The sequence below is a fragment of the Mustela lutreola genome, chromosome 2 (genome assembly GCF_030435805.1).
Source record: "Mustela lutreola isolate mMusLut2 chromosome 2, mMusLut2.pri, whole genome shotgun sequence".
Classification (NCBI taxonomy): Eukaryota; Metazoa; Chordata; class Mammalia; order Carnivora; family Mustelidae; genus Mustela; species Mustela lutreola.
In genome coordinates this window covers 45,302,215-45,326,915 of record NC_081291.1, presented here as the reverse complement: position 1 = coordinate 45,326,915, position 24,701 = coordinate 45,302,215, and the positions used below count along the sequence as shown (strand labels likewise).

The 24,701-nt window shown below is 36.1% G+C and overlaps 1 protein-coding gene across 8 annotated transcripts in view; it reads right to left on the bottom strand.

Annotated features, from left to right (window-relative positions):
• The window catches only part of LOC131824150 (contactin-4), a 938,389-nt gene that overhangs the window by 224,298 nt on the left and 689,390 nt on the right, over nucleotides 1-24,701 (bottom strand). For all 8 annotated transcript variants that reach the window (XM_059161541.1, XM_059161538.1, XM_059161545.1 and 5 more), the window contains one exon: nucleotides 16,478-16,573. In XM_059161541.1, coding sequence (XP_059017524.1) covers nucleotides 16,478-16,573 — 96 coding nt within the window. The remainder of the gene's footprint in view (nucleotides 1-16,477; nucleotides 16,574-24,701) is intronic.

Here is a 24,701-nt window from a genome sequence, read left to right as displayed (position 1 = left end):
CTTGACAACTTTCAATTCTTCCCATGATAAATGGTCTATTTAGATTTTCTGTACTTTCTTGATTCAGTTTTGTTATTGATATGATCTCAGTAGATTTTTCATTTCATCTAGATGTTCAAATAATCACAGGATTGTGGACAGTCTGCTCTTAGGATTTTAAATCTTGTATACAAAATTGTATGCTCCTTTTAATTTTCAATTTTGTATATTGCTCCTTTTAATTTTCAATTTTGTATATTTGTATTTTTCTGTTTTTTTATGATTAGAATTGGGGAGAAATGCATTTTTTTTTCCTTCTCAAAACTTCTCTTGGATGTCTCACATGTTCTGTTTCTATTTTCCAATTTACTAATTTTGACCTTTATCTTCTTTTCTTCTATTTCCCTTAAGTTTTTCTGTGTTCTTTTTAACCTTTATGAGGTGAATACTTAGTTTATTGATTTAGATTTCTAGAATTTTTTTTTAAATTTTATTTATTTATTTTACAGAGAGAGATCACAAATAGACAGAGAGGCAGGCAGAGAGAGAGAGGGAAGCAGGCTCCCTGCTGAGCAGAGAGCCTGATGTGGGACTTGATCCCAGGACCCTGAGATCATGACCCGAGCCGAAGGCAGTGGGTTAACCCACTGAGCCACCCAGGCACCCTAGAATTTCTTAATAATAAATTTCAAGTTACCAACTTGCTTCTGAGTACACTTTTTATAAACTTTATCAGGGTGGATGCATTTGTTCTCATTTCTCCAAATTCTGAAATATCCATAAACTATGGTTTTTCTTTATGCTTTGACCCAGTAGATACTAGAAAAATGACTTGAAATTTGCATGGATTGATTTTTTTAAATGTGATTATTGTGTTGTATAAAATTTTCTATATCTAATTTCTAGTTTAACTGTGTAATGGCAGAAAGTATTAGGCCTGATGGATACAATTTGAAATTTTTTTTTCTTGGCTTATTATGTAGCCAGTTATAAGAAGCATTACATGGGCACTTGAAAGGAAAGTATATAAATATACAGAAGCTCTCTTATGGGTAGTTTCACTTTCCATGGTTTCAGTTACATGTGGTCAGCTGTGGTCCAGAAGGAGATAATCTGCCTTCTGACATCTGGTCAGAAGATTAATAGTAGAGTAACAGTATGTCAAAATGCCTATGTCATTCACATCACTTCATGTCATCGTAGGCATTTTATCATTTACATCATCACAAGAAGGGTTAGTACAGTACCATAAGATATTTTGAAAGAGACTACATTCACTTAACATTTATTACAGTATATTGTTATAATTGTACTATTTTATTATTTGTTATTATTGTTAAACTGTTACTATGCTTAAATGATAAATTAAACTTTATCACAGGCATATATGTATAGGAAAAAAGTAATATATATAGGGTTCCTATCTGTATTTCCTAACCATGATTTCAGGCATCTGCTGGGGGTCTTATAACATATTTCCTATTGGTAATGGAAGACTAGTATATATTTTTAATTATTACATTATTCAGTTTTTTTGTATCCTTATTTCTACTTACTTGGTCTGTCAAATTAAATTTAAAAATATGCTTTAATAATTCCTTCTTGTGTTTCCAAATATTTAGCATTATAAATCTTGACACTATGTTTTATGGTGTTCAAAATAATATAATTGGAATGTCTTCATTAGGGTTTGTGTATCTTAATAATAAAAAGCATCTTTTCCCAACTTAATGTTTAATGTTTTTTACATACAAGTAATACTTGGTCCTAAGCTAGAAAACTTACTATCTTTTCTTTTTAAAGACTATTTTGTTAGAATAGATATTTTATTTTGAAATAAATGCCATCAAGTTCTGGTTAGATCAAACAAATTTTTAACTGGATCTGATGCTCTTATGTTAATATGAAAGTTTTATCTCTTTGTATTTTCTGTCATATACTATATATTCTTGTATCTGTCATCTTTATGTGAATTTTTTTTTCATGCTGTTCTGCTCTTCTTTACCTTTGGTCTTTGGATGAACAGATTGCAGTTTATTTAACTGTCTCCAGCAACTTGGAAGATACACATTTTGATTTTATATCTACCTTGATCTATATTTCCTCTAATTGTTAGAATAAAGAATAACATAAAAACTTCTGATTCCCTCTCCATGAAGGGAAAGTACAACATGTTTTTACTATTGAAAGGATAACGTGCTGGCATGAAATGTTACATATTCCATGATAGTAAATAAAATAGTATGTATGCGCTGATAAAATATCTTTATTAATTACATTGATTATGTATAGACTGGATCTTTATTCCCAAATTTCCACATCTGTGAAGCTTTCTAATCATTATACGTTCCTTTTTGCATTCCTTCAAAAAGCTTATTTACTTAGTCATGCTTATTGCTAATGCAATTTTCTACAATGTTCATTTGGCTTTTTATTGCATCTGCATTGCAGGTTTTAATTCTCTCATTTCTCATCTTTGTTAACTCTTTTTAAATGCCAGTCTGTATCAGAGCCAGATCCCTTTTGACATTAGCAACTCTGTTTCATAGAATGCATGCTTTCTTTGTCTTGACTGAAAGCACAAGAGAGCTGCATCTTTGTTACGTTTTGATTTACATCCTCAGACCAAGGCTGACTCTTCCCTCCTCTTGCCCCCACTCTTTATCACAGAGTATTTTCTTAGGTCACCATGATGGAATAGACATTTTTCAAAAAAGATTTTATTTATATACTTGACAGAGATCACAAGTAGGCAGAGAGGCAGGCAGAGAGAGAAGAGAGGAAGAAGCAGGCTCCCTGCTGAGCAGAGAGCCTAATGCGGGACTCGATCCCAGGAACCTGAGATCATGACCCGAGCCGAAGGCAGAGGCTTTAACCCACTAAGCCACCCAGGTGCCCCGATGGAGTAGAATTTTAATTTAACTCTATTTATTAACATTGGTTGTGATTTTATCCAGGTCTTAGATTCACCAACCAAAAATGGGTGCATCCCTTTATTCACTCAAACTGACCACAGAGGCTCGCAGAATCCCCACCTCAAATCTTACCTTTTAAAGCAATTTGATAGCCATGTTTTTTTTTTTTTTTTCCAAATTACTGGTGTCTGGCTATCATCAATTTAGTAAGATTCTGAGGAATGAAGACAGAGCTTTCTATTGCTTCAGTTATCACCTTCATGGTGAACTGGTATAAACTCTTTCCTCTTTCCATACCCAATATGCCATGGTAGCTTCTTTATAAAGCATTAGTTAGAACTGAACTGTTGATTACTGGTGATTCTGGGGAGAGGGAGACGATGTACTGTGTGTGTAGAGTCTCTACTCTAGTCAATGTTGTGTCTCCCCAAAATTCATATTTTGAAATCTTATCCCTAAAGGTAAAGGTATTAGTAGGTGGGGCCTTTGGGAAGTGATTAGATCATGAAGTGGAATCCTCATGAGTGGGATAAGTATTCACATAAAAGAGACCCCACAAAGTTCCCTAGTCCCTTCCCCCACATGAGGATACCGCAAGAATGTTACCTCTAGTGAACCAGGGAGAAAACTCTCACTGAACATGCCAGCACCCTTATTTCAGACTTCCCGTCTCCAGTACCGGGAGAAATAAATTTCTCTTCTTTCTAAGTTCCCAGTTATTTTGTTAGAGCAGCCCAGATGGATTAAAACTGTCTCCTATGGTTATATCTCCATTTGCCCTAGTTGTGCTATAATTATAGGTAATTCTTCAAGTAAATTTTTGATGACTACCCTCTGTTTTTAGTCTGATGAGAACTGCTTCTTTGTTTTTCACAAAAAGCTAGGTAATAATAAATCAGCCTTAGCTGCCAAGCGTCCATTTTTCAACACTGCCTTCTACTTTAATTCATCTATTTCACTTAAAAACAAAAACAAAAACAAAACTTTTGCAATATTTAACTTACTTTCAGAAAACACCCAAGTCTACGGCCATCCCACCCTGAATGCGCCCGATCTCATCTGATCTCGGAAGCTAAGCAGGGTCGGGCCTGGTTAGTACTTGGATGGGAGAAAACACCCAGATCTTCAACGCTACTCCAGAGCCTCCTAGTCTCTGCTGATATCCCAACCTTAAACTTGAACTACCCTCCCCACTACTCTCAGGCACTATACCGTGTCATATTTCTTCATAACCAGAAAACCCTCCCACAGCAGACATACATACTGTTGCTTGGTCTGGGATACTATTCTTTCCCTCGACTCTCTCCTCCTCCCACTCTGTATCATATCCTTCCAATAGACAAGCCTCATTTTACTGTGCTTTGCAGATACTGTTTTTTTTACAGATTGAAGTTTTGTGGCCACCCTGTGTAAAGCAAGTCTGCCGGTGCCATTTTTCCAACAGCATTTGCTCACTTCATGTCTCTGTCACATTTTGGTCATTCTTGCAAGACTTTAAGCTTTTTCATGATTATTACTTTTGGTGTGGTGATCTGTGAGCACAGATTCTTGATGTTACTATTGTAATATTACTACTGTAATTTGGGGCACCAGGAACTATGCCCATATAAGATGGTGAACTGAATTCATAAATGTGTGTGCTCTGACTGTTCTACCAGTTGGCATCAGCCCATCTCTCTCCCTCTCCCTGGGCCTCCCTATTTCCTGAGACACAACAATATTGAAGTTAGTCCAGTTAATAACCCTACAATGGCTTCTAAGTGCATTCAAGTGAAACAGAGTCAGTTGATGCAGAAAACTTCACTATCTTATTTTAAGAAATTGCTACAGCCAACTCAACCTTTAGCAACCATCACCCTAACTAATTAGCAGGCATCAATACCAAAGCAAGACCCTCCACCAGTCAAAAGATTATGACTCACTGAAAGCTCAGATAATGCTTAGCATTTGCTAGCAATAAGTATTTTTAATTATGGCAGGTGCGGTATTTTTAGACCTAATGTTATTAGACACCTAATAGACTACAGCATAGTGTACATAAGACTTTTATATGCACTGGGAAACAAAAAAAAAATTCATTTGAGTCATGTTATTGCAATATCTGCTTTATTGCACTTTATTGGTCTGTAACCAAACCCATAATGTCTCTGAGGTATGCCTGCATTTTACACATTCAGATCACTGAACTCTATACTTCTCCCAGCTCACAAACAAAGGTACACATTCTAGTGTGACTGGCTCCCCCTTTACTCCCCAGCAGCCGTGTAAGTCTTATGGTAGGGGAACCATTCTGCTTTGCTCACTGTTTTCTCTGCCATATCTATGCCAATGCCTGGCAACGGAGAGGTTGAACTGAGAGGTTCTGCCAAAGTTAGATATTTTTACTTTTTAAAACCAATCTATTCTCTTCAGTCTTGAAATCCTAATTTACATGCTCCATTAGGACCCAATTATAAATCCCATTTATCACAACCATTTCCACTGAAATAACCTGGAACTGTACATCGATAAAGAATGTTGGCTTACAGAAGGAGTGAACAGATTCAAACGGTAGCAAGACTCACAGACAGTAAGGTGTAGGAATGTCTTTCTTATACCTGGCATTCATTTCAGGGCTGTGTTACACATACCTTCTTTTACAGTAAGTGGGAGCCACAAATGGAAAAAATAGGATATTTAAGTCAGCTACATTTTATTTTTAAAATCTTGGTTATCTTTTCAAAAGGTAAAAGTTTGCATAGTGATAAGAACTTGGCCTCAAACACCTACAACCAAACTGGCATTTCCCAGGTAGTCTCTTGTCTATGTGTTGTTTAAGAGAATGAGAAAGCATACAAGTTCCAAATTAGTTCACAAAGCAGAGATTCTTCGGGTATTTCCGAAATGCTACATTATCAACTGCAACTCTCTCTCCAGCTGTGCCCGCCATATGGATTTATGAATTCCTGTGGAGTGTTGTTATAACACAACTCCTTTCCACGGGTTAATTTTGACAGTGAAGATTATGATAATGTGTTAACCTGCAACTATCTGACGTAAAAAAATTGGGTGTGTTACACATGAAGATATGAAGAGCTTTCTTGGCTTGATACAGAATTGCTATCAGTTGTTTTGGTAGCAGCCAGTATCTACAGAAGAGATCACGAACATTCTCCCAATCAGCTTCTGAATTAAAGATCTGACATATCTTTTGAAGTTTATTATGTAGACAGAGTTGGTCTCCCTGTAGAACTCTTATTGCTCTATTTGGAATTTTTTATTTATTCTACATGTCTCAAATGACAAAATCATTAGTGAATATAGTTAGGGAAAATCAGCATGACTGGTTAAAAAAAGGTTTTTCATCCATATTGTTCGTCCTTGATGAATGTACAGCCACTTAATTAAGTCATTGTTTTTTAAACCAGTATTGATACTGCACAGCATCAGAATTTATAGGCCTATATTTACACAAAATCCTACAATTTATTCTTTTGGATGTGAAGTTCACTTGGCCAAATGTGTAGTTATCTCTGGTATTAGATTTGGCTTACTTAAGTTATTATCTTCCCAAATGTTTGCAAACTAACTGAATGAGTTACAAAATACATATAGCAAAAAAATGGCTCACTTCCTATTTTTTTCTTTAATACTCACAGGATCAAGATCCCTGACAGTATGGAACATTTTGGAGCCTTCCATTTCTGATCTCCCAACCAGAGTCTATTTCCACATTTCCAGGACTCAGGCAGCATTTCCTCATTCTATGCACTGCGCCATTATCCCACTTAATTCAATGTAACATCATGATGCACTGACCTGACAAAACACCAATTCCTTGCTGAAAATGTATCCAAAGAGCTACTTGTTTCTTTCTCAGCTGAAAAGATGAGATTCATAGGGCATATTTCCAGTAGGCATTAAAACAAGAATGGTTCCCATACATCCTGCAGTGATTGTCCACTGGATTATTTATGAAATGCTCAGCCAGGTTCATGTTGTTGAGAGATTGGTGTTGATCATTTATTCTGTTCTGGCTGGTACATCCCTGGTAGTACTCTACTGGATATATAATGTACTTTTCACATCTCCAGACTCTTCACATCCCAACTAGCACCTGTGTTCCAACACAATATCATCCCTCACTGCTTTCTGGGACAGGACGACTCCAAAAGAGAAAGCTCAACATGAAATTGAGCTTTGTGGAATGATCACAGTTTGCAGATCATTCAGCTTTATGGATCAAATCTCAGTTCCCAAATGCCACTTCCTTTTGGTGTTAATGCATTTGGCCCTGACTTTGACTGATCAATGGGTCTCCTGTTCTAAGGATCAAACCTGGAGATAAGCTCTTTGATTTTTTTTTTTTTTTTAATGTCAAAAAGAAAAAGAGAGAGAAACATTTCCAACTTGAATTTAAATCTATCCACAAATACTCTTACATAGTGCCTGTCATTAAATTAAATACAGAATAACTGTCAGGAGAGACATGGGTAATTAGGGCCATCATTAATTAACTAAAAGGCTTTGGTTTCTGCCAAATAATGAACATAGAAACATTTACACAGAAGCAAACAAGGAAAAGAAGAGATAGAAAAAGAATTTCTTGAAATTTATTTTTGGAATAACTTTTGTTTAACTAAATGATTTTCTTTAGGCTACTGAACAGAAGGAAATTTAATTAATTGCTATTTATTCAGTAGTTGAGTTTATTTCTAAGTGCTGTGGATTTGCTATAGCTGTAAACCAGTTTTAACATCTCTCTAACTAGAACTAAAAGGAGAATTAGGTAGAAAGTATATGGCTATCATTCCTGGGGAACTCTTCTTAGAACCAAGACCAGCAATTCTCTATATAGTTTAATTTAAGAAATTGGTGGGTTGGCTGCATAAGGTTTAGAATTAAGCTAAGGAATGTTTCCTACTTAATATACTCACCTTTTTTTCTTTTCATAGGTATATAGTTATTGACATCAAGGAACAAAAACATGGTCATAAAATATTCAACTTGTTGTAAAGAGCTGATAGAAAAATTAAAGGCAAAAAGTATGTAGTAGCATCATAGAATAAGCTTAACTAATTGTGGAGATGATTAACATCAGAAATATTGACCCTCCTTCTTAGAGTCCTCTCCAGAGGGGGGAGAAGCAGGTCATTCTTTGAGACATGCAGGGCCTAATCTCCTCCTTTTGCTTCCTCTGCTGATTCTTTCTTTGAACTAAATGATCTCATGGCTGTGAGAAATGGAGCCTGTATTTGGTATAATAAAGACAAATAATCCTAGTGGACTATCCTCCCAAACATGAAATACTCCACCACACCATTTGTGTAGGACAGTTTATAACTAGTCGTCCCTGGTCAGTGTGGCTCTTTTTTCTGCTCAATGAGAGAAAAAAGGGAGGCTTAATAAATGAAGAAAAGCATCACCTTCCAAACTGTTACTCTATACTGACTAAATCCCTAATGTCTAAAATCTTCTTCAATTGGTAAAATGAGAAGGAAAATAAAAAGGGAGGAATTAGACTATTACATTTCAGATGAAGGAGTTCAGGTTCACAGATTTCAAAGGAATATGGCAGAATCAAACAGCACAAACAACACTGCCTTAAGACTGTTTAATATCACCTGGGTGGCTCAGTCAGTTCAACGCCCAACTCTTAGTTTTGGCTCAGGTCATGATCTCAGGGTCCTGAGATTGAGCCCCACACTGGGCTCTGTGCTCAGCACAGAATCTGCTTGAGACTCTCTCTCCCTATCCCTCTGGCTGGCTTTCCCCACTGCCCTCTCTTGCTCTCTCTTAAATAAAAATAAATAAATCTTTAGGGGTGCCTGGGTGGCTCAGTGGGTTAAAGCCTCTGCCTTCGGCTTGGGTCGTGGTCTCGGGGTCCAGGGATCGAGCCCCATATGGGGCTCTCTGCTCAGCGGGGAGCCTGCTTCCTCCTCTCTCTCTGACTACTTGTCATCTCTATCAAATAAATAAATAAAATCTTTAAAAAAAAATCTTAAAAAAAAAAAGAATGTTTAATGCTAAAAACAAAAGAAAACACCCTAAAACAAAAAAATCCATAGTAGTCTATGGTACTGATTAACCTATTACTGAAGGTTACCATTTCCTCATTGAAATGTAATAGATGTCTACTTAAAGTGAATAAGTGAAGTTTCTTAAGTCAGACATAAAACTCAGAATGCATTTTCCATAAAAATTTTTGAAAAGGTAGTTTACTCAAGTTTGACTGACCCTTAATATATATGTTTTTTGTTTCTTTTTTTTTTTTTTTTTTTTACTGAAGTGTAGCTGACCTACAATGTTATATTAGTTTCAGGTAAGCAACACAATGATTAGGCATTTCTATACATTACACAATGCTCCCCATTATAATCTTAGTTACTGTCACCACACAAAGTTATTACATTATTGACTGTATTCCCTATGCTGCACTTTTCATTCTTATGACTTATTCCCTTTATAGTTGGAAGTTTGTGCTTTTTGCTTTGCTTGCTTGCTTTCTTTCTTTCTTTCTTTCTTTCTTTCTTTCTTTCTTTCTTTCTTTCTTTCTTTCTTTAAGAGAGGGAGTGGGGAGGAGGAGCGGGAGAGAAAAAGATTCTCAAGCAGGTTCCAAACCCAGCATGCAGTCCTACACAGGGCTTGATCTCACACCCCTGACATCATGACCCGAGCCAAAATCAAGAGTCAGATGCTTAACCTACTGAGCCTCCCAGGTGCCCCCATGCAAAAGTTTTTAGTTTGATGAAGTTCCAATCGTTTATTTTTGCTTTTGTTTCTCTTGCTTGAGGAGCATATTCAGAAAAATGTTGCTAAGGCCAACATCAAAAAGAGTACCACCTATGCTTTCCTTCTAGAAGTTTTATAGTTTCCCATCTTACATTTAAGTCTTTAACCCATTGAGTTTCTTTTTGTGTGTGGTTTTAGAGAGTGGTCTGGTTTCATTCTTTTGCATGTAGCTGTTCAGTTTTCCAACACTTATTGTAGAGACTATCTTTTCCCCTACTGTATATTCTTGCCTCCTTTAATGTAGATTAATTGACCATATAAGCACAGATTCATTTCTGGGGTCTCTGTATTAATCCACTGATCTATGGGTCTACTTTTGTGCCATACCACATTGTTTTGATTACCACATTTTTGTAGTGTATCTTGAAATTGGGGATTGTAATACCTCTAGCTTTGTTATTCTTTCTTAAGATTACTTTGGCTGTTCAGGGTCTTTTCTTGTTCCACATAAATTTTAGGATTACTTGTTCTAGCTTTGTGAAAAATGCTACTTGTATCTTGATAGGGAACGCACCAAATCGGTTCATTGCTTTGTAAAGTATGGATATTTTAATAATATGAATTCTTGGAATCTATGAGAATATCTTGCCATTTTTTTGTGTGTTGTCTTCAATTTCTTTCATCAATGTCTTAACAGTTTTTAGAACACAGGCCTTTCACCTCCTTGGTTAAGTTTATTGTTACATATTTTAGGAAGCCTTTAACTGTGCAGATTGCTGCCATATTTATCACATTTTTAAAAATTGTAACATATTTTACAGAACAAATATAAATTTCATTTGGGTATCATAGTACTGTATGAGGATTTGAGACTTATGCTGAAAATTAAGATATAGGGAAAGAATGGGAGGGTAAAATGTGGATGAAAGAAAGCAGAGGGAATAAACTGGAAGCAGAGGGACTGCTTCTTTTTTTTTTTTTTTTTTTTAAGGATTTTATTTATTTATCAGAGAGAGAGGGCGAGAGAACAAGCACAGGCAGACAGAATGGCAGGCAGAGGCAGAGGGAGAAGCAGGCTCCCTGCGGAGCAAGGAGCCCAATGTGGGACTCGATCCCAGGACGCTGGGATCATGACCTGAGCCAAAGGCAGCTGCTCAACCAACTGAGCCACCCAGGCGTCCCAGAGGGACTGCTTCTTGAAGAAAATGACCAGTTGTCCAAATCACATGGTGATAAAACTAGAATCCATCCATTCTGATGTCAGTTTTTCAGGAAGTGTGATATAATGGATGGGGCCTAATATGTAAACCTCTTAAATGTCAGCAATACTTTTTTTTTTTTTAAGACTTATTTTTTTATTTATTTGACACACAGAGAGATAGATCACAAGTAGGCAGAGAGAGAGGGGGAAGAAGGCTCCCCGCTGAGCAGAGAGCCTGATGGGGGGCTCTATTCCCAGGACCCTGAGATCATGACCTGAGCCGAAAGCAAAGGCTTAACTCATGGAGCCACCCAGGCACCCCTGTCAGCAATACTTAAAATCCACAGCACAGTGTGTTATGGTCCCAGGTTTGGATCTGGGTGCATCTTTGGGTGAGACATGAGGGCAAGAGCTAAACTTAGTGTCTATACTACAGTAAAATGAATTGGTATTTGGAGCAAATAAAGATGCACCTGAAAGTCTAAAGGTACACAGAGCTTGTAAGCATGGGAGCCAGTATGGGGCAGGGGTTATGAATAAGGCAGGAGTCGGGTTAGGCAAAGCTGTCAGCTTGACAAAATGCGGATGTCTTGAAGATTATTCTGGGTATAGAGGAGAAACATTTTAGCATAGCAATATCAGTCCAGGCCCAAGACCTGTCAGCATGGTTTGAACTCATTACGAAATTGGGTGAGCCTGATCCTGAAGGTGACATCTGGATGCTAGAAACAGTGTGTGTGGAATGACGGAGCCTAAACAGGTTCCAAGAAGTTACATAAGTGGCCTAAGACCACATAGTAAGTTAACAGGAGATCTGGGTCTGGAATGTGGGTGTCCTAGTTTCATGCTTTTTCCTCTGACTTACAGTAAATACAAAATGATCCAGCTGAAATAACTACACTGTGGGAAGGCATGCTTCTTTTAGGGTTATGATATTCGTGGATATGTCAGATCAAATCAAGTTTCCTGGCCCCTGGAGATGTTTGCAAACAGAGAGGTTCTGCTCAGACAAGATCTACTTGATTTTGTAATGCAGAAATGCAGAAATGCACACCCTGTCTGCATATTAGAATCATGTAGTGTTTTTAAAAATGATGCCACAGGACCCCTCTCAAGAAAGGCACAGTTAATTGATCTGGGATGGGGCCTAAAGAACCCCTGGCATAGAAAATCCAGTACCTGTTTCTACTGTTGTCTCTGGACTGGGGGAAAAAAAAAAGTAATGTTCTAGGCAAAGATAACTCTTGACCCTGCCATTGATTAGTGTGTGACCCCACATAATCTCTTTGCTTCGATTTCCTTATCTGTGAAGTACATGTCCTTCCTTCTTATAGGATTATTGTGAGGATCGGAGATAATATAATGGAAAGTAAGACATTATAAACACCATAAAGAACTCTACAGATGCTCTGTTATAAGGTCCCTGCATCTCAATGCCATGTGAACAGAATCCAACTTTAATGGGAATGTGTTCTGTGTAAAAGCATCTAATGATGACAATTATAGCTGGTTTCTATAAAACCAGTAACAATGAAGATCATCTTAGAATCAGAATCATGTAGTTTCTTTTTAATACTCTAGGAAACCATACTTCTACTAATAATACTGTAGTAAAAGCTGGCCAGATATAAAATGCTACTTTTAAAGATAAATAGTTGAGAAAAAGCCAGTCTTTTCTTGGCTGTTCATCTCCTTTATCAACAACCACAAAAATACATGAAGTAAAGGTAAAGCCTGAGGTGACTATATTTTATTTTAAATTCTTTTCAATATGAATTTGACACAAAAGTGCTCAACCTTTCTGCTTGGGTAATGTGGAAATCAAAGACTTCTATCTGAGCAGTGTGAATCTAGGTTGCGTTTGCAGAAGGTGATCAAAGTGGGTGGATCTTAAATCTGGAGCTGCCTTAGAGTCTCTAAAACAATAGATCTGTGGCATTAGAATATCCTTGGGAAGTGGCTGGATACCTATGGTTTTAACATGTTGCCGTGGTTGTGCCTCAGCTTCCTGTCCATCACTGGCCAGAAGTGAGGTGTGTGTGAGAATCACAGATGTAGTTCGGGGCTTCTCAAACTGTAATGTGCATATGAATCACTTGGAGATCTTATTAAAATGTTAGTTCTTATTCAGTAGGCTCTGAGTGGAGCCTGAAACTGTCTTTTTAATAAGCTGCCAGGTGGGACAGATGCTGCTGGTCCATGGACCACACTTTGAGTAGCAAGGATCCAGGTGACATACCAAAGGAAGATGAGAACAAAAACCCTCCTTGAGGGGCGCCTGGGTGCCTCATTGGGTTAAGTCTCTGCCTTCAGCTCAGAGGTCATGATCCTAGGTCATGATCCTAGGGTCCTGGGATGGAGCCCCGCATCGGGCTTTCTGCCCAGCAGGGAGCCTGCTTCCTTTCCTCTCTCTCTCTGCCTGCCTCTCTGCCTACTTGTGATCTCTGTCTGTCAAATAAATAAATAAAATCTTAAAAAAAAAAAAAAAAAAAACCAACCAAAACACTCCCTGAAGATTTCATGAGGAATTCACCGGTGAGTAATCCAATTTCAGTACAGTGGTAGGAAGAATCTCAAAGTACCTTGGTTCTATTGCTATTTAATGAGAGCTTGGTTAAGTGTCACAAATTCCCAGTGCCAAATGACCTTGGAGTTGATGGAAAGGAGAAAGTTCTGGATCTCACTAAACTCTATTTCTAATAAGATGGAACACCATGGACAACCAGAGCCCATCACAGTGATTTCTATTATTTGGTGATTGTGTTAAGATTTAATAGTAAAATCTATGCAGTGACATCATAATTGAATTCGTATCTATTAACCAAAAGATGACAAAGATACTACATGTGGTGATTGGTAAGAAGGTACTGGGTATACCTGCTGACTGAAATGCTTTTCAAGATATATTAATTGTTGCTCATTTCTCTGTTACCCCAAGAAGGTCTGACACTGCACAGCTTATGAAAGAGGACATGCAGCATTCTTTACAATGACTTCACACCATTACTCAGTATCCCACTGATACAATAAAAGGCTGACTCATTTCCTTCCCTCGGCATGATCTGTTACAATTGAAACTGGGATACCATATGCTGGGTCTAAAATGCTCAGTATGTCCAGTGGCTCCTGGTGATTCTGCCGGCTTTCAGGTGACACAAGCCCGGAGAAACGATGAGAGAATCACTGCGGCACAGTTTGCACCGAAAGGTTCTGAGTAATCGGGGGGATTTCATCACATAATCATTGACTCTGCTGCCCAAAACTGATGGCTGTCTGAGATGCTCTCTTATACCCTTCAAAATCCTGTTTTCTTGCACATTTCTTTGCCTTGCCTGCCTTGCCCACAGTGTTCCTGGGCACGCAATTTCTAATAAAGCCCATAATGAGAATATTTATTTCCTTGTCTTTCACCATCAGGGCTGTCAGGAATGTCAGCACAGCTCAAGAAACTGGATTTCAGAGCTGCTGACTGCTGCCAACAGAGACAAGCACATTTCAGGGGATGTCTATGAAAATGTTTAATATATTTCTCTGTGGGAAGGGGAAAGTCTTCAGGTGTCTCACTGTGTAGCAGCACAGCAACACTCCAGGTGCTTTGCCTTTCCCAAAGATACCATTATACCAGGGAGTAGTGGGGTACTTTGTTTCTTAATATGCCTACAAGATTAATTTTTAGAGTTGCTGCCATGTTATGTAGGTTTAATGCTGTGAGGCAGACTGTAGAAAAAATTCGCAAAACCTTCAATTCTTATTTTGATTCAATTTCACAATAGGAAGAGAAAAGTTAGTCTGAGTGAGCTTCACTTTAACTGAAATGTGTCCAGTTAATTGCTTTCTTCATATAAATGACAGAACTTCAATAATGCAAACCTACTGGATAAATATGTTTAGTCTTTACTGAGTTAGCACCATGTAATGATACAACTAAAAGGGATCTGAGAGCTTTCCTTTCATCTCCTCATTTTATAGATAAGACGAGTGAAAATATTTGCTCAGTATCAAAGAATGACTTGAAATAGAGTCAGGACCGGAACTCATGTCCTGGACTCCAAATGTAATGCTTCTGATACTAACTTGAAGGGGAAATGGGAGCCCTAAGGAGTAAACATCTCTCAGAACACAAACTACCAAAATCTAATCTGGATTCTCTGCCTATCTTCAAAAGTCAGAACCTTGAATAATTCCATGTCTTCAATCTAGACTCAGAAGGGCACCTGCCTCTTCCATCTGTTTTTATACTTGTTGTGTCAGAAGTGCAAGTCTTTTAGCTATTTGCTAATTGTTATTTCCTGCTGTAAAGGTTAGCTGAGGCATTAGATCAGAGGAAAAGCTACAACTTCAGAATACAGGACAAAAATAAAAGGGTGTTTTCACATTCTCAGTTTAAGATATATATATATTTTTTTCTTTTCATCATGTGTTAGGCCAAACAGAAAATTAAAATAGCAAGGACAGACGATAGCGATAGCAAATTCAACTTTAGCCAGAATTCCAAGAATAGAGTTTATCAATCTTGTTACCTCAAGTTTTAGAGGAATCCCAATAAATATCATTATCTATTAAACCTCCATACTACTGAACCCTTTATGGGGAGTCAGATTTGTCTTCCAGTCATTGTTAGTCTTTTTAGCAGAGACTGCAAGTTGCCTATACAGCACGTCTCTATAGTCTCCCTTATTACAAAATATGATTTTTTTTTTCAGGGCTATCAAACTGATCTGTGTAAAATACTTGATTTCTCAGTCTCTTTTGCCACTAGGGGTGATAACTGACATGTAGGTAAAAGTCCTTGGGCAGAGCAAACCTTTCATAATACAAAGGCAAAATGAGACAGAGACTTTTGACTTTTGTCCTTGACTCTTCCTATTTCTTCCTATCTGAACTGCACCTTGGTACCCCAGCCATACCACATGTTGAGGACTTCAGAAAAGGATGCAAGAAATGGCTCGTATCCTGGAAGACATTTCAAGAAGTGGTATCAGCTTTAAATTTCATACCTCTGGAAATGTGAGTGAAAATAACACAAAATCCAGTCTGCTGAAGCCTGTGTTAGCTGGGTTTTCAGTTATTTGCAGTCAAATGAATTCCTTATTTATTTATGTATTGCGTATTAAAGAGGGCACTTGTAATGAACACTGGGTGTTGATGTAAGTGATGAATCACTAAATTTTACACCTTGAACTTATGTTATACTGTATGTTAATAAACCAGAATTTAAATAAAAACTTGGAAAAATAAAAATAATTCAAATGGCTTCTGAACTGATCCAGTAATTATGATTCTTTACAAAGTGATCCTGGATTGGATCTGATCCTTTCCCAGGCCAAACACAAGATGAAACCAAGCAACGTCAGCTTTGAAACCAATAAAGTTGGAGAAAGTACTGATAGTTTTACCTACATTGCCTTACCAAGAAACAGGATTCTGATCTCATTGGACTCAAGTGTCTTTCCCCTTGTGCCGGGTAGATAGCAGTTGGATAGAACATTTGCAGAATCTGACATTTCCCTATCCTAATTATGGGAGGCATTGATTCTTCCTTGACACAGAGGGACTTTGGGAATCTCCGCAAATGACACTTTTTCCTTAGCCAGTGCCAAGGGAGGCAGAAACTCAGCAGGAAAGATAGCAGTGAGTGAAGTGTAGACATTTCAGTGAATTTATAGTTTACCTCCTGAATGAGCTGGTGGGCCACACAGTAGTACCATCCCCTGACCTTGACGGACAGACACAGTGCTTCTTGTTCTTGTTTTAAAGTTTTCAAGATCTGTTAGGGGAAATAAAAGAATAAGGGTTTAAATTAAAAAGGCCTGAGATACTGTGGGAGAGTATAGTGTTTCAAAGAGGATGGTCTTTTGCTGAAAAATAGCCTTTGTGTCACTCGTCCCAAGGAAATATAGAATAGGCTCTTTCCACATGATATTGTCCTGTCTTCCTTGATTCTGTATCTATACTGTAATGGAGCTACTTGTCACATGTGACTAGTTAGATTTAAAACATATAAAATTAAATAAAATGTACACTTCAGTTCCTCAGCCATACTAGCTACATTTTATGTTCAACAGCCACATGTAGCTAGCGGTTCCTATGTTGGAAATAGAATATTCACATCACTGAAGAAAGTTCTATTGGACAGTGAAGGAACCAAGATTTAATGATGTTAAGTGACTTCACCAACATCTTTTTTGTAATTAAATATCATTATCAGGATGCAAATTCATGTAATCTGATGCTCAATTCTGTTCACTTCACGAACCGTTTATTATATGCAATTATATGTATCACTCTATAAGTACCTAGAATAGGACTCTGTATATGCACACACACACATTATATACAATGTATAAACATACATATGCACATACACATAATTGTTTCAAAGCTCTTGTATATTTTCAAAAATTTATAAGGTACCATCCAAGGTTCTGTTTGGGGGGGAAAAACAAAAGTTCCCTTCTGTCAAGGAGGTTAAGTCTGGTTAGAAAGATAAGACATTACAAATCCAAAGATTGCAGTTTGAGCCCGTGAATAAGCAGTTGCCAATAAAAATGAGTTCATGTAAAAAAAAAAAATATGGCTAATAAAGTGACAGACATATTACTGTTGAAAAAAATTGTTTTTTCTTCCATCCTCCCAAATGTAAATCTTCTCAACAAGAAGTATTTTAAGTGCCATTTTGTTTTTGTTGTCTAAAACATTTGATTCAATAACCTCTTATCAGATTTGAGGATTATTCCAAGCCAAGTATACTCTGCAGGGTTGCAAGGCCATCTCAATGTGCACACTAGAGAACATGGACATTTATTGACTATTTCCTTCATGGTGGCCATTTTGCTAAGTATTTTATCTTATTTTATAATTATTTTATTTTATATTTTTTAGAACTTCTTTTAAAGAATTTTTTTATTCATTTGACAGAGAGAGAGAGAGAGTGAGAGTGAGTACAACCAGGGGGAGTGGCAGAGGCAGAGGGAGAAGCAGGCTCCCCGCTGAGCAGGGAGGCTGATGGGGGGCTCCATCCCAGGAACCTGGGGTCATGACCTGAGCTGAAGGAAGATACTTAACCAACTGAGCCACCCAGGCATCCCTTGATAAGTATTTCTTGATGATTATCTTAAGTGATCCTAATAATAACTATATAAGCTAATTTCCATTAATGTCTTCATTTTATAGGCTAGAAAGGAGAGGTACCATGAGGTTTGTTAAAGGCTACATTAATGAGCGATGAAGCTAGGAGGAGAAAGCTGACAACCTTCCTGCAAAATGGGATGTTTCTACAGTCAGGCTTGACTTTAAGGAGAGGTCAGGATATTAAAAAATTCAGACACACACATATCTTCATTACCAACTTCTAGAATTATGTAAATTTCAAGATCATACATTATTATTTTCATCAATTAAGTACTTATAAAAATTTCACTAAACATCATTTGGTTGTCAGTTCAGGATACAAACATTATATGCTCTATAGCTTCTGCCCTGTAGGGACCCAAGAGTGTAGTGGGCATGACTGATACGTAACGCCTAATCACAGGAAGCCAAACTATATCAGAGTTAAGATGTGAAAGAGGGCACTTAGAGGACATGTATGTATTCAGCACAATACAAAAAAGTACTATAGCTTGAATTACATTGCTGCTATAATACAATTCTTTTAATCCAAGGAGTACCAGATGAGACAGATATATATTTTTCTTTCAAGGAAATGGCTCTTCAGAAGAGATTAAGGGAGAGATTTAAAAAAAACTTTATTATGGAAAACGGTTTAATATGGTAAACCATTGTGCTTAAAAGTCACAGTGAATCACTCTGAATTGTCACTTCTGCATATAGGTTCTTATAATATGTCATCTAAGCTTTTGCACAAACATCCCATCCAATCTTCAGAGTTGCATGAAAAATTAAGGGCTAATAGATAAAAGAGATCAAGTCTTATGTAGGCAAAATGCACCACTGTTATGACTAGAGAAAGGGCATTAAGAAAGAGAAAAAATGAGAAACACATGCTCTGATTTTTAACCGTCCTTTCTGAGTTTAAAAAACTAGATTTCTGTTTCTTCCTTTTTGGCTTATGAATTCATGCAGTTCTACAAGTATTGGGCAGTCAGAATAAATCATAGTAATCTGATATTTGATAAAATATTTAGACATATTTCTTAGTAGTTAGTTGAAATAAATTCCACATGGCAAACCCTACTTACATAGTGAATGAAAAGACTACGTTTAGACAGATTTGACTTTGAAATCAATTCTGTCATATATTAGCCATGTTGCTAACCTTGGGCAAGTCTTCATTTTCTCATAAATAAATGTGAATAAGTGTGTTTTGTTTTCAAGTAAGAGTCATGGTCAATAATTAAGTAAGATAATACTTGAAAAACACAAGGCCATACACAAAGCCTGTCATGCTACAAGTTTTGCATTCATTATATGTTTGTTCTGTCCACTGAAAGATGCTGTAATACAGTGGCAAATCATAACCCAATCATTTTATTTATGAGAGTGTCCCAAATAGTAAATGAATTCTAGAGAGAATTCTAGAGAGCTACAGATGCTAAACAAAAGACACTATATTTATGCACATGTTTAAGGAAAAATTTCATGTTCAAAACTGGCCTTTTTAGATATAACTATCCATCCAGATCACAATTACTAGCAGCATGATAACTATAGAAATCAAAGAACTATGTATGTGAATGGTATATCTGAAGCTTGTATACTCATGGCTCAGGCCTTTCTCAGCAAATTCCCACATATATTATTTTCTAAGAGTCATTTTATTTCTAAAGCCTTGGTACTAGGTAATGAGGGCTAACAACAGACATTACAAGATAGTTAGAGTATGTTTTGGATAATGCTCTATTACCTCGACCATTGCTCTAACAGCAACAATAGCATCCACCTGCAAAATGCATTAAGGTCATACCATGTGCCAAGCACTTATCATATAGATCTCATTTAATTCCATCATAATTTAAATTCTCAATTCAAAGGTGATAGAAGTGAAGCTCAGAGATGTTTCTTTACCCACATACAAAGTGGTCAGAAAAATACAAATTCATATCTGTCTCCCTCCAAAGCCACTGCTCTCAAACACCAGAATATAAGGTTTCTGCACTGATTGTCTTCTGCACTGATTTAGTGAAGCCAGTGAAAAATAGCATTCAAACTAGTTATTCAAAATTTTAGAGAAAAAAAGTTTGAATGAATATTAAGTTTTTCAGTAAATGTTCAAGAAAATCCACATTTCAATGCACAAAGCAATGAGTAGGTGCATTTGATTCCAAATCTTCTATTCCTTTGCTTTTCCTTGTGGTTGAATACTCAATGTAAGGATTTTAAACATTAGGTGAAAAGGATGAAATCGAACAAGGAGAAAACAATCAGAAACAACTCTATTAAGAAGCATGATTGTTGCATTGTCAGTAAGGTAGCTGAACAATGCAGTCAGGCATTAAAGATATGGCTGAATAAATGATGTATATGTATGACAAGGAATTAATATCCATGTATTGTGGCTTTTCAAAACAACTTGTTTTTTCAGCTCTATATATGGTTCACTGACACATGATTCATAGACTTTTAAAAAATAAATGGCTATACTTTTTGGTGTTGATTTCATTCATCAGCATTTTACATAAATTTTTCCAGAAATCATATGCTAAGGGACGCACAATTTTGTGGCAGATGTGTTTTCATATCATATTTTTCTGTGGAAACAATTGTCCTTTTTTCTGCTGTGGAATGTAATATCAGCATTTCATTTTTAAATGAGATTAGAAAATATGCTATAGTACTTAGAATGTGTATTGAGTGCATGGAGGAAATGATTTAGCAGTTAAATTCCTGGGGGAGTAAAAGTATACAAAGGTCTTAAAGCTGTAATATGTGATAAATAATAAAAAGCCTTAATATATGAGAATACTTAGAATTCAGGCTGCAGAGTAAATCAGAGAGTGAGAGGGAAAAATCTCCACATATTTCCTGTCTGTAAAGTTATTAAATGTTTAGAGGAAAGGAAGAGATACTTTACAACAAATACCTGGATGTATTCTAGAGAAAACAAAAATCAAGAGGGCCTAAGATATGTTTTGAGAAGTAACAGTAAATAGTAAAGAGTAACTTTTTTAGGCCATCATTAAGGAACTACCCATTGAACAGGGAAGAGCTGAAGACATTCACAGGGTGGGACTAGCCAGGGTATAAGACCTTTAGTTTTAAAATGGCCAGAAAATGTTAATGAGATCATAACATAGATCATTGTTTGTTAAGAATCTACAAAGAGGCAGTAGGAAAGGAAAGACAAATAATCAAACAGTAAACTATGCAACTAATGCATGTATTTCTAATACATGTATTATTTACCACAAGTTAAAAATAATTCACTTTTTCCTGGTTTCGGTAGGCATGGATCCTATTAATTCTTATAGAGTAGCCTTAGAACAAGAAATTTCCATCATCAGTTTCCTTTGGTAAAGCTTCCTCCAATTTTGAAAGTAGCAATCAATAAGGAAATCAATATCAACTTGGAAAAATGGTCAACCAATACATTTGTTATGGATACAATTTCCATAATGATGATTGCACCATTTATTTTTTTAAAGAGGTATTTTTAGAACATAACTTTAAAAACTGATTATCATGCAGCATATGTAAAATTATGTCTTGACTCTCTGCCATTTGTTCCCTGAATGTATGCATTTGTGGATGCACATTTGCATGGTTTCTTGAATTCTAGAATTCGTACTGAAAACAAGTCTAAACTTATAAAACCTTAGGAATTGCAAAGCCACATCTTTTACATTCTTTCTACTCAGGAATAAAGAAGAAATCATTAATGAAACGGGCATGGTTGACTGGGTTTCCCAGTGAGAATATACAGCAAGAGGAAAAATTGCATAATGGTTTAACATACTGGCTTTGTAGTCAGAAGGACCTGAGGACAAATGTGGTACTCTTACTTTCTAGCTGTATGATGGTGAGGGGTGAGTTATTTAATCTCCCAGAACTTCAGTTTCTTCATCTCTAATATTAGGATAATAACCCCTATCTCATAGAGCTCTTTAAAGAAGATCATGCATATGAAGAATTTACATACTATCTGATCCAAAGTCGGTAGGCTATAAATTTTAGCATTATCATTATTGTTCATTGCCATCAAAATGAAACTGTAAAGAAAGTGACTTATTGGGGGAAAGCCTGTGAGTCCAAACTTCCACCAGATAAGGTAACACTAGAGTGGTCAAGTCTATTGTACCATGGCAAAAAAATGCTAACAGGGCTTAAAACAGATCTTCTTTTGCTAATCTTAATTGTGTTTTTAAGTCTAGACAGAAGCTGAAGTAAGCAGGCTACCTTATCCTGTCTACTGCATGGACTATATTTTTTATATGACTTACAATTAAGATATACTCACATATAATGGACTCAGAAAATTTTTCTTAAGAACTTTTCTTATGATGATATGATCTGAGAAAGTCTGTTACTTTTTAGTGAAAAAGTGGAAAATATTTTCATAAAATAGTAAAAACATATTTGTTTATCTTCTACAACAGATGAAAACATATGATTTCTGAAACAGAAATAAATTATGAAACATTATATTATTTACTGATTATATAAATTTACTTACTGAACTTAAAGTGTTGGAAGTTCACACTATAGACCAGATGGAAATAGAATGGATATAAATGGAAATCAAAATATATGTATATATTATTGTAAAATATTGATAGATATGTTTATCAGAATCTTGCTTTTCCTTATGTTGCTAACTTTCCCATTTGTTTATCCAGTCTTCAACAAATATTTTTTGATTTCCTCTTTTATTCCAAGTATTGATGTCAGATATCTTATTTCTCTAACAACTAAATAAAACAAAACAAAGGAAAACATATGTCTATGCTAAACATCTGAAATTAAATATCCCAATTTGTTGGCAGTCTCTTACTCTCGAAAGTAAGAGATCAAAATCTGATTCTAGGTGGTGGTCTGACATTGAAAAGTAAAATAAATCTCTTTCCTGGAGATCTTTGTGTAGGTAAAAAAGAGTTTTATTAATATTTCTAAGTTAATGTGAAGTCAATTTACAAATGACTTATTCATAGAACTGGCTTACGACCTTGTTCTTTCACAGTCCTAATGCTGCTACTATGGATATCCTATGAAAATTCTCAAGCACCTATTTCCAAGTACAAAGAAGAGCCCGTGGGAGCTCTCCCAGGTGCTGAACAAGAGCACACAATATCTCCCACTAAATGTCTGAAGTTTTTCTCACCCTCTTCAGTTATGCCAGATAGAAACTGTAATTTAGGGATTACTTTGGAATTACAGAAATTATATTTTAAAACCATAAATGGCTGTAAATATATTACCTTGAGAGTAGTCATTTACAGTGAAGAGGAATTAATCCAATCAGATTTCCATCTCTTAATAAGTAAATAAGATCAGTAGGGATTCTTTGGGAGTTTTAACCAAAAAAGAAAGAAAATAAAATGTTATCTATGAAATAACGGGGAGGGTAAAATAGGGCTGAGAAAACTCAAGAAAAAATTAATGACCTAAAAAAATATAATGAGAAAAGGTGTGTAGAGACTGTCAAAGACAAATTTGCCTGGAGTCAGCAATCTTGCATTTTGCAAAATAGGAAGTTATGCTCCTCATTCTCATCCACCACATTACTATAACATTTTTCTTTTCTAGCAACAAAACCTAGGCAAGAACTTAAAATGGTATATATGTTAAGGAGGCTTCTGAGGACTCCTTGGGAAATTAATTACTTTTGTAAACTCTAACTCATTAGCAAACAACTACAACAACAACACAATAGAATGCCAGTTTTAACTAGCTTCCATAAAGAACTAATTTCTCATTTTCCACGTGTTCATTTATTTAATCCTTGAAATGACTCTATAATGTATTATTACTAATCCCATTTTATATAAAGAAAAATTAACACCCAAGATCAAAGATACAATATAAGGAAGAGAATGAATTATAACCAAGGTTAACCTAATCCAGAAGTATAGCCTCATTCTACATAGAATTAAATTTTAAAAAATGAAAAATGAAAAATTTTAATTACTTTTAAAAATGAAAATTTTAAAAATTTGCTGATTGGTTGACTAGTTGAGACTTTCACTTTTTAACCTCTCTACTATTATTTCCTTGACTTTTCAAGAAAATAAAAGGTGCTTTGTTGCCCTTTGCTCTGTAAGTGTATGACTCTCCTGTAGCTCTTTTTATTCCCCATATTGGTTTCTTTCTTTTTATTCTTCTTTTTGAGCATATTCTATTTTATCTAGACCCTTGTGTTACTTAATAAATTAAAGAACAACTCAATTTAAAATGTTTGAGTTTCTCCATGTGTTCCATAAAAACCCGAACCTATCTAACTCATAAGGTTACAAGAATTAGTGTGATATGGCAACATAAATAATGTTGTTCTACTTTGGAGACAGGTGCTCTAAAATACAAGCCATTATTACCAGCATTTTTCTCTACAGGAGCTCATCTCTTTTCGCATATCATCCTGACTCAGAAGTGTTAATGGTTAGGCAGCTGCATTCTGTATCTTTGGTTTCATGTTTACAAAACACCAACAGAAACAAGGATTTCAGAAAAGCATTTAGCCTACTAAATTTTAGAATAAATCATGAAATATTCACTGTTTTCTATAAAGGCCCTTTGATATCTGGTCCCTGCCTATGTACCCAGTCCCATTTCCTGTTAATTTCCACCTTCCTTATTTAAACCACAATAAATAGGTTTTGTTTTGTTCTTCAAGTACTTTAAGGCTAATCCTTTTTTAAGACCTTTGAACTTGCTGTTCCCTTTATTTAGAACACATTTGACTCATCTTTTGGCTCATCATTCCCATCCCTCAGGACTCAGTT